Consider the following 13,729-nt stretch of genomic DNA (forward strand, 5'->3'; position numbering starts at 1 on the left):
ATCCCAATCCCGATCGTCCGCCGTCATGGCAGTCCAGTAACCCGGAAGTAGATAGTGCGCGGCTGACCTTTGCGTGGTGACGTCATCCGGTGCTCCTGGAAGCGATCAGCCGCTTGGTCCCCCGAGAACGGACAGGAAGTGAGGGAGACAGTGACAACGTACCGGCTCTGGCGGGCTGTCATCACCAGGGGCTCGGAGAGAGGGGAACCAGGGATCAAACCTAGAGTAAAATCAAATTATATCAGAGAGAGCGTCAGCCAGGGTAGATATCCATAATAACCCTCATCCTTAATGGGCATTGAGTAACTAATGGTAAACATGGATTAAAGCGGAGGCTGGCAACCTTCAGCAATCCAGATGTTGGGGACTACATCGCCTCTGGACCTTATCCTGCATTATAGCTGTAGAGCATTATGGGAGATGTAGTCTACAACGTCTGAAGTGCCAAACCTTGCCTACCCTTGATTTAAACTGTATATGTTAGCGTTATCAATCTGCTGTCACACACCTGCTTGTCAGAGGTGTTCATTTGTTACCGCAATGCTTTGTGTGTGCTTGTCTAATCTTGCCATGTAGCAGGGTGGCTTTCTGTAATAAGGGTGCACAATTAAAGGACCACTATAGGCACCCAGACCACTTCAACTCAATGAAGTGGTCTGGGTGCCAGGTCCATCTAGGATTAACCCTGCAGCTGAAAACATGTAAGTTTCAGAGAAACTGCTATGTTTACATTAGGGTTAATCCAGCCTCTAGTGGCTGTCTCATTGACAGCCGCAAGAGGTGCTTCCGCACTTCTCACTGTGATTTTAACAGTGAGGAGATGCCAGCGTCCATATGAAATCATTGAGAACGCTTTCCTATGGACTGGCTGAATGCGCACGCTGCTCTTGCCGCGCATTCAGCCGATGACGACTGAAGGAGGAGGAGAGTCCCCAGCTCCGAGGGAGCCTGGCTCTGGAGAAAGGTGAGTGTTTAACCCCCTTCCTCCCCCTTCAGCCTGGCGAGAGTGGGACGCTGAGGGTTGGGGCACCCTCAGGGCACTATAGTGTCAGGAAAACGTGTTTGTTTTCCTGGCACTATAGTGGTCCTTTAATTCAGAATATGATGTGTAGAAACATATCTGCATAAGAGGGGGGTAACGAAGGGTAAAAATGCAGCTTTGACCAACAGCTGTATTGCATAATGTGCGTGCTTCCATATTATAATCACTTCACTTCCAGGAAGAAAAATCCTTTCTGCTATGAATGTAAGATACATTTTTTTTCCCCCCCTGCATTTTAGACTCGGCACTATGTCAGGAACCGGCAATAAGAGAACTGCAGGGGATAATGTCAGCTCCTCAGCACCCCCAGAAAAGAAGGCTGCAGTTGAGGACTCAGGGACCACGGTGGAGACCATTAAACTTGGCGGTGTTTCATCTACGGTAACCACAACAGCAAATAAAAACCTTTCTTGCACACAAAATTCCAGAAAAGGTTTAAAACTTAGCATTTATTGTGATTTTGTGACCTTATTCATTGTAAAAAAAAAATCTAGATTAGAGTATTTTAGTTAAAGATGATAATGATCCTACAGCTGTAGTTTAGGGGATGAATAGAGACAAAAAAATTATATAGAGTGTTTAAATCAAAAGAGAGAGAATGATACAGAAATTTTACTTACAGTAAATTCCTTTTTTTGTTAATATAGTGGCTGTACCAGAGGGGTTGTATATATTCTTAGGGACAAACAGACTAAAATAAATGTAAATAATCCCTCCTCCTTCCCCTTTAAATACCTGCTTCAAGCCCAGGAACCTCAGTATATAAAAAGAAACCACCAAAAACCATTCCATGCTCAATATAAATTTACTATCAAAATATTGGAGGAAATTGTACTGTCACTATATTAAGGGGGGGAAAAATTACAGTAAGTAAAACTTCAGTTTTTCTTAACGTATAGTTGCAGTACCAGTGGGGATATAACAAGATCCCAGGAATATATATTTAAAAAAAAAAAAGGGTGGGTGTTAAAGAACGACGGCTTGAAGCACCTTATGCCCAAAAGCGGCTTCAGAGGATGAAAAGATGTATCCCCGCTAATGTTTTATAAATGTATTAAATGAGGACTGGGTTGCAGCTTTGCAAATGTCTTCAGGAGAAGCATTGGATATCTCAGCACAGGATGTCGACATAGCCCGGTAGAAAGGGCTCTAATGGGAAAAGGCAAAGGAATACCGCATCATTTGTAAGCCAATTTGATACCCCTCGTAAGCCATCTAGCCAGAGTGGGTTTTGAAGCCATTTTACCCATCAGCTTGCCCTGGAAGTTTATGATCTGATGATCTAAAGTCCGCTTAACGGGCCAGGTAAATACGAAGAGCTCTGCGCACATCTACTATGTGCCACTTCCTTTCCTGATCAGAAGTCCCAGAACTGCAGAATGATGGAAGTACAATCGGTTCATTAATAGACTCTCTAGAAATACCCTTTCGCAAGAAGGACGGTTTAGGATGTAAAACTACTTTATCTTCATTAAACACTGTGAATTCTGATGATGAGAAAAGGGCTTGAATTTCCCCAGTCCTCCTAGCTGAGGTAATTGCTATTAGGAACAACGTTTTGAGAAATAGCAACTTCAGTGACACATTTTCTAGCGGTTCAAAACAATCTTCACATAAAGAATAAAATACCAATGGGAAATACCATAATGGGAACTGAAACTTGCGGGGAGGTCTTTTCAGCAAAATAGCCTTAAACACCTTATCAACAGACAAGAAGCAAAATCCTTAAGTAAATAATGGCTAAGAGCCGATGTACCTTCAAGATAGAAACACTGAGACCAGTTTCAAATCCCTCTTGCAAAAACTGGAGAATAATTCTGACAGATGGTTCACACTGAATGTACTCATTACAAATACACCAATGGAGAAACTTGCTCCTTATTCTAAGGTTGATCTTCAAAGTTGATTTCCTAGTAGAGTTTAAAATGACATTAAACAAACTTTCCGGTATACCTTTACTTTGCAAAATTAGCATTGCAACAGCCAAACCATCAATTTGAACATATGAAGTGTCATTTCTAGAAGAATAACGTTCTCCAATAGATGTTCCGTGACTGGAAGTTCCCAAGATTCTAGTGCCATTTGTTTTAATGCTGAGAACCAACTCGTGGTCTCTTCTGTTCGTCTGAAGAACTAAAAGTCTAAAAAAGCGAAGTGAGCACAGGAACCTTTGTGTTCAATCTATTTGCCATGAGGTCTTTCACAGACAGACAGTCTTTCCACTATTTTTGAAAATATCTGTGGATAGAGAGACCAGTGTGTTCAAAACCACTGCTTCTTGCTGAGGTTGTCCGTGACAATATTTTCTTTGTCTTTTTATGTGGACTGCAGAGAGGAAACGTAGATTTCCTTGTGACCACATCATTATTTTGCCAATGAGAATATGAAGATCTTTGATCCTTGTTCCGCCTTGACGATTGATATAGGCTACTGTAGTGTTGTTATCTGATTGGATTTTCACAGTTCTTTTCAAAATCCAGAACTTGAATGTTTTTAGGGCATACCAAACTGCCAAGAGTTCTCTGTAATTGGACGAGTGATTTGCTTCCTCTTGATTCCACAGACCCAGACGGAACTGAGATAGTAGGTGCGCTCCCCATTCTTGTTTTCAAGCGTCTTTCGTAAGTACTATTCATTCTTGCTGATGGAACGGAAAACCCATCGTCCAGAATCTTGACTGATTCCACCAATTTAACTTATCCCGGACTGGTAACGACAGGCATAATTCCAGCTCCAGATCTTCGTCCCTTCTTGTCCAATGCGCTAAGATCTCCCATTGCAGTGGCCTCATTGCTTTCGCCCATTTGACAGCTGGAACCGAAGATGTAAGGGTTCCTAGAATACTCATTGCTTTCCTTATAGTGCACTTTACTTCTTGTTGGAGGAAATAAATTTCCCTTACGATCTTTTAGACGCGAAGATGCAGCGATAATATTTTGGAATCCATGTTAAAACCCAGGTATTGGATCGTTAAAGTTGGTTAAAGCTGTGACTTTTTTAGATTGATGATCCAACCATGTTTCCTGAGAAGATGCATTGTGACGTGAATGTCTTCTTCCAGCTGTCTCCTTGATCCTCCTTTGATGAGCCAATCGTCTAAATAAGGCACCACTGATACTCCTTTCTCTCGCAGACTTGCGACCAATGGTGTGAGAAGTTTTGCTAAATTTTTTGGTGCTGATGCGAGACCAAAGGGGAAAGCCTTGAATTGAAAATAGAGTATTGTTTCGGATAAAAGAGCTTGTCTTTTCTTTAGTGCCGGATAGGATGTCAGAAGGAAGCAAGGTCTTGACTTACTTGAAAATCTGATTTGGTATCCATTTTTCACACCTAAAATTCATGGATTTGCAGTTGTACTCTTCCATCCTTTAAAAATTGTTGCAGACAACCTCCTACTTTCGCGTCAGAATATCTTCTTATCTGTTTTTTTTGTGGCAATGCTTTTTTTGTGAAACCAGGGGGCTGCACTCACCTGAACATGCATAGATGGGGTGCTTCGGGGGGCCAAATAATACAATACACAAGATCCAGCACACTCACATATTCACTAAACAGCAACTTCAATGCTGACAGATTTTATTAGTGTTTTTTTTTTTTTTTTTTTACCCCTTAGTGACTAGACCGTTTTTTTTCAATTTTATTACCGTTAAGGACCAGGGCTCTTTTTACATTTCTGCGGTGTTTGTGTTCACTCATTTACTGTACCCACACATAATATATACAGTTTTTCTTGCCATTAAATGGTCTTTCTGAAGATACCATTATTTCATCATATCATATAATTTACTATAAAATATGATTTAAAAAAAGTTTTTCTAACTTTGACCCTGAAAATCTGTTACGCATCTACAACCACCAAAAAACACCCGTGCTAAGTAGTTTGTAAATTTTGTCCTGAGTTTAAAAATGCCCAATGTTAACCTATTAGTTTTTTTTTTTTGTGTGGAAAGTTATAAGGCTATAAGTAGTAGCACTTTGCTATTTGCAAACCATTTTTTTTCAAAATTAAAGGAAAACTCCAGTGCCAGGAAAACAATCTTTTATATATATATATATATATATATATATATATATATATATGTATGTATGTGTGTGTGTGTGTGTGTGTGTGTGTGTGTACACACACACACAAAACCCTATTTTGAATACCGTAGGTTGTCTACTTTTACAAATAGTATGTCATTGGGCCGAATGGTTCTTATCTGCCGTCTGGCACTGCAGGTCCACTCTCCCTCCCAGCACCCATCCCCGGTAGCTGAAGGGGTGAAAACCTCTTCAGGTCACTTACCTGAGACCCCGGCGGTGGTTTTGGATCGCCGTCGCACCTCCCAGTAATCACGTCAGCCGGTGGGCGAGACTGATCCCGCCGGCTGAGGAAACCTAATGCGCATGCGCGGCAATGCCGCGCACACGCATTAGGTCTCCCCATAGGAAAGCATTGAAAAAGATTTTCAATGCTTTCCTATGGGGAATTGAGCGACGCTGGAGGTCCTCACACAGCGTGAGGATGTCCAGCGACGCTCTAGCAAAGAAAATCTTTGCAATTAATCAGGAAGTGCCCTCTAGTAGACAGCCACTAGAGGTGGAGTTAACCCTGCAATGTAATTATTGCAGTTTATAAAAAAAACTGCAATAATTACAGTTGCAGGGTTAAGAGTAGTGGGAGTTGGCACCCAGACCACTCCAATGGGCAGAAGTGGTCTGGGTGCCTGGAGTGTCCCTTTAACGAACGTTTCATTGTAATATATAACCCTTCACATGTATATCTTTTTTTAAAAGAAGACAACATAAGGTATTAAACTTGGGGTATCTTGACTCTTTTCATGCAACCATTTTACCACCAATCTATGCCAAATAAAAAAAAAAAAAAAAAAAATTGCAATTTAAGAATACATGTCCTGAGAACTTTAAGGGTTACTGCCAAAGAACACCCCAATATGTGTTCAGCAACATCTTCTGAATACAGTGATACCACCCATGTATAGGTGTGTTATGTTCCCTGGGGGCTAAAAAAACTTTATTTGGAGGGTGGCGCATTCCAGTTTTCCAACTTTTCACAGCTGGCCATCATGAACCCATGTCCTATTTGGGCCATTTATTAAGCAGGCCAATGTAATTTACCCCAGTTTAACCATATATTTTTGAAAAGTAGTCACCCTAGGGCATTTAAAATGGTGGTATTTTAACACTTTCCATGCACTAATTCTACCACCAGTCTTTGTCAACCTTTTGGGTAGACATTTTTTTTTATTTTCACACACATTGTACTTTAGGCATGGATTCTCAGCTCCTGTTGTGTATTACTGCCAAAGAACACCACAATATGTGTTCGACAACATCTCCCGAGTACAACAGTGCCCCCAATGTACAGGTTTTATGTGTTTTTGCAAACCTATGGGAATCAAATGTAGTGCTTTCCCATTTTCCATGTTTGCACATTGAAATTTGGCAGATTGACAACGTGACGACGCGCGGGGTACGTATCGTGGCGTGCACGCCGCTGGGTTGAGCTGAGCTGGAGTCCCATGTGGGGAGAGAGTCAGCGGATGCCGGATGCATGCCGGAATCTTCAGAAGTATGTCTCCACGAGTGTGGTAACTAGCGAGTGAGCGGAAGAGACCGCTGCTCGGGCGGAATATTCAAGCCCTAAGAAATATCCTGTTTTACTACCTTCAAGCCTCAGCAAGTTCAGGTAGATGGATTGCTCGCATACTTGAAACCGCAGTGGACGGGAGATTACACTTTGAATGCAGAACTCCGAAAGTGAGTGGTAAATAAACCGGGCAGAGTGGAATTTTATATATGTAGCAGAGGTGAGCACTAGAGCTAATTTGTGCAATCAATCTTTAAGCTACAATGAATTATAAAGAACTTGAGTGAATTGTATATTGTATTGCTGGAACACAAAGAACTCGAGTGAATAGCACACTGTGGAATTATTAGGAATTCGAGTGAATTGCGCACTTAATATCTGGACCTATAAGATCCAAAATTGAATCAGCTGTCACAGATAAAAGGACCCCTAAAAAAAAAAAAAGGGGGGGGGAGAGGGGGAGAAGGCAAACATTAAAGAATAAATAAGGAAAGGATACGGAAAAAAACAAAATGGAAAAAGTTTCTGTATATTGATTTGATTTGATCTGCCAGAAGACAAAATAGGAAGAAAAGGGGGAAGCTGAATTTCTGTTGTTTTATATATACTACCCTCATAAAGTGGCAAAAAATTTGAAACGTATGTTAGAGTTTTTCTGCTTAAGAGTGCTCCCCCCAAAAAAATAAAGGTCTTAAAAAAATAGAGGCAAAACAGAGATTAAACAAATCAAAATGACAACAAGGAAAACAGCTGATCAGAGACAAGATTCAAAGTCTCTCCCAAAAAAAGATCGGGGAAAAAAGACTTTCAAATTTTTAATGCTCCAACAGATAAAAGCACTCTGGAAACCTCTTTGACATCAACGCCAAATAAAATGGTTTTAAGCAAGCACACAGGAGAATTAAACGAGACAGAATCACAGGAAAGCCCAGACGAACCAATGATCACCCAAGCATATTTAAAACAGTGTCTAGATCAACAATTGGAACAAATAAAATTAGAGATGCAGGGGAGCTTTGCTAATTTAAAATTAATGAACAGAAAATTTGGAATTTCTCCTACAGAAGCAAAATTAGATTATTGAGAAACCACAGACGAAAATTAATGATTTGGAGGAGAGATCAACAAGTATAGAAGATAGAGGAAGAAGAAATAATTTAAGAATAAGAAACATTCCTGAATCTATCTAACAAGAAAATCTGGCAAATTTTTTTGCGGAATTTTTCAAAGCTCTTAAAATTAATATTGATGATAAAATGGACTTCCTTGAAAGAGCTCACCGGCTATATAAACCAAGAACACTCCCAGACGACCTTCCATGAGATATAATCATTGCTTGTCACTCTTATTCCTTTAGAGAAAAAAATTTAAAAGCAGCAAGACAAACGGAAAGAGAACAAGGCAAATTCAATGATCTAAAAGTTTTTCCGGATTTGTCTTTTCAGACAAGGAGAGCGAGGAAACAATTTTTGCCAGCTACCCTGCGTTTGAGGGAAAAAAATCTAAAATATCGTTGGGGTTTCCCAACCAAACTTATAGTCACTAAGGATGGGACTATTCACATATTTGATTCACTGGATAAGGTTACAAAATGGTTGGATAATATGGTTCAACTAGGGTGATAATTGGAATAAGTAGATGTAACCCTTGATCGTATTTAGATTGAACCATTACTATAATTATTTGGGAAAATTTTAAGAGTTTGATAATTGAATTTGTATCACTCTGCTGATATAGGATTGAATCACGATATATAATTAGCACGTTGGATGGTTATAATAGGTCACTATAAGATAAAAAAAAAACAACCTAGAGTTAAATAAGTTAATAGAATTAATGACAGTAACAACTGTTTTCTAATATGTAAATTTAAATTTATTAGGATTGTGAACCACTTTCATGATGATGCACTAAAAAAAAAAAAAGGGGGAAATTTATAATAGGATAACAGTTCAAAATTACACTTATACAAATTGATTAAATTGATGAGGATAGGAAAAGCACTAAGAGGGATATAAAGTAATAGATTTGAAGTGACATATATGGATCACTGGATTTAATCAGATTTAGAATAGGATATCTTGTTTAAATTCTATTATATTGGTATTTTATTGAGAATATAGACAGTCATAATATTAGTACTAGAGAACAAATTTGAAGCACACGTTAAAAAGAGAGATCCATTTGTAGGGGTGTTTCTAAGGTGGAAGTTTGGGAAAAGTAGGGAGGAAACCCCAAATAACGATGAGAGGAGAGAGTTGGATAGATTCTCCCAAGGCAGGCGAGTTTAAACTGTAACAAATGTTTAGTGTGGGGAGGCTAATGGAGATTGATGTGGCACGTTGAAGGTGAAGAAATACTTATTAAGGGACGTTCCTAGCTCAGCTATTATTTTTTATTTATCTAGATTATTTCCGGATGAGGACAAGATTCCATTTAGGGGATTTTTCCCTTTTGGATCTACACCCAGAGGTTAACACTGGAATTGGAATGAATGCCTCTTGTATATGAGAGGATGTTGTATGATTGGTGTGGTATGTGTAGTTGGGGCGGTGGCTCATCCTCAGAATAGTAAGAAATTTAGCATCAGGCCCAATAAGTATACAGATGATGGTTACCGGAGTTTGTAGAAACCCGAGAAGCGGTTAAAAAAGAGTAATGGTTAAAATTATATCGATAAATTGTCAAGGTTTAAATTCCCCTAGTAAGCGAGCGATTTTGTTTGATTTATTAAAAAAGAAAAAGCTCATATCATCTTTCTACAGGAGACACACTGGAAAAGAGAGGACAAGTTAAGATTCATTCCACAAAGTTTTTCAATAGTAGTATCCGCCTCATTAGAGAATCAGAGGAAAAGAGGGGTAGCTATTATGATAAGCGAGGATTTAGATGCTAAAATTATCTATCAAGAAACAGATGAGGAAGCTAGATTTATTATAATGATAATTAAAATTCAAACAGAAATCCATACGTTGGTCAATGTGTATGCGCCTAATAACCCCTCTAATAAGTATTTCTATGATCTCTTTGATAAAGTAGGTACAATAAAACAGGGTAAATTACTCTTAACGGGTGATTTTAACCGTATATTGGATGTAAATATGGATAGGAAAACTTTAAATCCTGCGGGGTTAAATAAAGCAGCAACCTCACAGGCAGTACAATTTCAAAGGATACTTAAGAAATATGGATTTATGGACATATGGCGTGTGTTCCACCCACTGGAGAGGGATTTTACATGGTTCTCCAGAACATATTTTTCATATTCAAGAATTCTTATTTCTGGGCAGTGTTGGCCTTACCAATAGTATTAAAAAAGTTCTTATAGATGAAGTAACATGGTCTGACCACAATGCCATAATCTTGGAGTTGGACACAGTGAATAACAGGGCAAGAAGAACTAATTGGAGTTTAAATGATATTCCTTCTAGTAAAGAAAATAGAAAATATATTGGGGATATGACACAGGTTTTTTTCAGGAAAATGAGGGTGGGGATGTGTCGCTCCCAGTGGTGTGGAACACATATAAATGTGTCATAAGAGGCTTTTTAATCAAGCTGGGTACAAATGATAAAAAAAAGAAGGGAAAATCCCTGGAGGATCTTTATGTAGATGATTATAATTTATCTAATGAAAACAAGCTCCTACCAACCCAGGAGAAAAGTATAAATATGTTATTATTGCAAGACCGTATAAATGAATTATTATTTGAGGAGAAAAAAAGAAATCTACAATCCCTAAAGATCAATTGGTATTACAAAAGCAACAGGGCAGATAGGCTGCTTACTAATAAACTGAAAAATAAAAAACAAATGAGGAGTATTTATAAAATCGAAACTGAAAAGGAAACGTTATTATGCCCGAAAAAAATTGGGTCAGCTTTTAATGACTATTACAGTCGACTATATAATTTAGAATCTGCAGGACGACAACCCCCCTCTTTAGAATATTTTAAAAATAAAAAAATGCCTAAAATAACTAGAGAACAACTGAATGAGATAAATAAACCAATAACTCCAGATGATATTATAGTAGCTATAAATAAGATACAGAAAAATAAAGCGCCTGGCCCAGACGGTTATTCAAATAAATTTTGATTAAAGATATTTAGAGATACCCTTTCTGCACGTCTTGCTAGGATATTCAATAAAATTGTGGAAAATGGTGCATTCCCCAGGGAGATGCTTCAAGCAAACATTGTTCCAATTTTGAAGCCGGACAAAGATCCGGACAAACTGGCGAATTATCGTCCAATATCTCTTCTTAAAGGGAAACTCCAGTGCCAGGAAAACGATCCGTTTTCCTGGCACTGGAGGGTCCCTCTCCCTCCCACCCACCAATCCCCAGTTAATGAAGGGGTGAAAACCCCTTCAGTGACTTACCTGAGGCAGCGGCGATGTCCCTCGCCGCTGTCTCCTCCTCCGCGATGCTCGTCCCTGTGCTTCCGTCGGCCGGCGGGCGAGACTGATCCCGCCCACCGGCCGAGGAGACCTAATGCGCATGCGCGGCAAATCCACGCATGCGCGGCAAATCCACGCATGCGCATTAGGTCTCCCCATAGGAAAGCATTGAAAACGATTTTCAATGCTTTCCTATGGGGATTTGAGCGACGCTGGAGGTCCTCACACAGCGTGAGGATGTCCAGCGACGCTCTAGCAAAGAAAATCTTTGCACAGGTTTCCTGTGCTATGGACCAGGAAGAGACGTCTAGTGGCTGTCTAATAGACAGCCACTAGAGGTGGAGTTAACCCTGCAAGGTAATTATTGCAGTTTATAAAAAACTGCAATAATTACACTTACAGGGTTAGGAGTAGTGGGAGTTGGCACCCAGACCACTCCAATGAGCAGAAGTGGTCTGGGTGCCTACAGTGTCCCTTTAATGGAGATGTAAAGATCTATGCCTCGATTATAGCAGATCGGTTAAAAACTTGTATTCCCGCCCTAATACATCAGGATCAGGCCGGATTTATTCACGGTAGAGTAGCCTCAGGAGGACTATTAGAAGAATATTGGATGTACATGATGTTGCGATTAGGAAAAAGGCTTCTGACCCTGTCACTGGATGCTGAGAAAGCGTTTGACAGGGTCAGATGGGACTTTGTGGGAAATGCACTGCAAGTTGTATGGTTTAGTATGGTTTAGTGGGAGCAGTCTACGACGCCATCTACACTGTTCCCTTGGCTAGGACTATAGGCCCAGGGATAGACGCAGATTGGTTCACTATCAAGAATGGCACCAGGCAAGGATGTCCCCTTTCCCCGCTACTTTATGTTTTAACCATCGAGTTTCTCGCAGAAGACATGAGGCAAAATGGGAAGGTTAAGGGTTTTTGGTTTAATAATTCAGAACATAAGATTAATTTATACGCTGAAGACGTTATGCTTATGCTGCAGAATCCTAGATCATCGTTGCCGGAACTGATAAGAATATTGAGCCATTATAGTGAATTTTCAAACTATAAAATAAATACCAACAAGACCACAATAATGACAACTAACTTATCTAGGGAAGATAGGGACTTTATTAAAATATCTTATGATATTGTCTGGGCTAAGGAATATATTTCGTTAATTGGCATTAAAATACCAAGAGACATAAATAAAATCATTGAGGTTAATTTCCTCCCTCTTATAAAAAATACAAATAAGATCTTAAAAGAATGGGTTAGCAGAGAGATCTCCTGGATAGGCCGTATAAATACCATTCGTTCATATATCCTGCCTAAATGGAATTATCTTTTTAGAATGAATCCTATACAAGTCCCAAACCCTTGGTTTAAAATGATACAGGCAGCTTTTTCTAAATTTATTTGGAAGGGTAAAAAAACGAGAATAAGCCTACAGCTACTATCTAAGAAAAGAAAGGATGGGGGTCTCGCTGTCCCAAATATAATAGAGTATCATAATACATGTATGCTGGCACATACTGTTAATACGTTAAGTATAGATCAAAAAGACCAAGCCTGGTATCAAATAGAGCAATCATTAGTAGAGATAAATAGCTCTGTTTTGGACAACAAGGAGGAAAGAAAATAAATACAATACGACTCACCTAGAAAATTCGACAATTATAGATAGTATATGAAGATACTGGTATAAAATCAAGAAAAATTATAAAATAGAACATAGATTATTTCCTTTTTTATCTATAGAGGTGATCAATAATAACATTGATGATATTAATATTAGCGGCTGGACACAAAAGGGTAGTATGTATATTCAACAGATTATTGATACAAAGGGTATTAAGCCATTTAACCAGCCACAGTTAGAATTTGGGATTGATAATAAGGAGGTATTTACATATTTAAGAATTAAGTTTTATTTGACAAAATTCTTGGATATTCAGCTTAATAAAAATATAAGTAATCTTAAGAAGATCATGGAAACATATAGATTTAAAGGTCATATTTCCAGATGTTATGAATTTCTAAAGGTCTCCCAGAAGTTTTCTTTCTGGAGATCTAGGATTAAGTGGGAAAAAGACCTACAAATGGTAATCTCCGAGCAAGATATGATAAACGCGATAGTTAAAGTAAATAAATCGGTACATTGCTTGAATATAGTAGACAATTTTTACAAACTCCTAAACAGATGGTATATGGTCCCAGAAAAACTTGCCAAAATTTATGGAGACCAGAATCCTGTTTGCTGGCGATGTGAAGAAGAGATAGGATGTTATCTCCATATCTGGTGGCACTGTAAAGTTTTAAATAACACATGGAAGATGGTATACAAGCAGATTCATAATTTGTGTCAGATATATATACCCTTTACACCACAAAGTTTCCTGTTACATCTGGGATGGCCTTCTATGCCTACTGAGAAATGTATGTTGATAATACATATTTTAATGGCTGTTAAGATAGTTTTAGCCAGATACTGGAAAAGTAATAAAATATTAGAGTGGAGTGAAATTAAAAAAACAAGCACTATACCAATATAGGATGGAAATGGGAATAATCCTAGGTAACTCTGTTGGTCTGAAGAAATCTAGCAAATGGGAAATAATAGTCGATAACTTTATTACTAACAATGACAATTTATAATATGGAGTGTCTGGGTGCCCCCGTAGTGTGTTTGATTCTGGAGGAA

The 13,729-nt window shown here is 38.8% G+C and overlaps 1 protein-coding gene across 1 annotated transcript in view; it reads left to right on the forward strand.

Moving 5' to 3' along the window:
* The first annotated feature begins 72 nt into the window (after positions 1 to 72).
* RNF20 (ring finger protein 20) overlaps positions 73 to 13,729 on the forward strand; it is an 88,919-nt gene continuing 75,262 nt past the window's right edge. The window contains exons 1-2 of the mRNA XM_063435018.1: positions 73 to 262; positions 1,282 to 1,423. Coding sequence (XP_063291088.1) covers positions 1,292 to 1,423 — 132 coding nt within the window. The 5' untranslated portion in view covers positions 73 to 262; positions 1,282 to 1,291. The remainder of the gene's footprint in view (positions 263 to 1,281; positions 1,424 to 13,729) is intronic.

Source organism: Pelobates fuscus, chromosome 10, assembly GCF_036172605.1.
Source record: "Pelobates fuscus isolate aPelFus1 chromosome 10, aPelFus1.pri, whole genome shotgun sequence".
Lineage (NCBI taxonomy): Eukaryota > Metazoa > Chordata > Amphibia > Anura > Pelobatidae > Pelobates > Pelobates fuscus.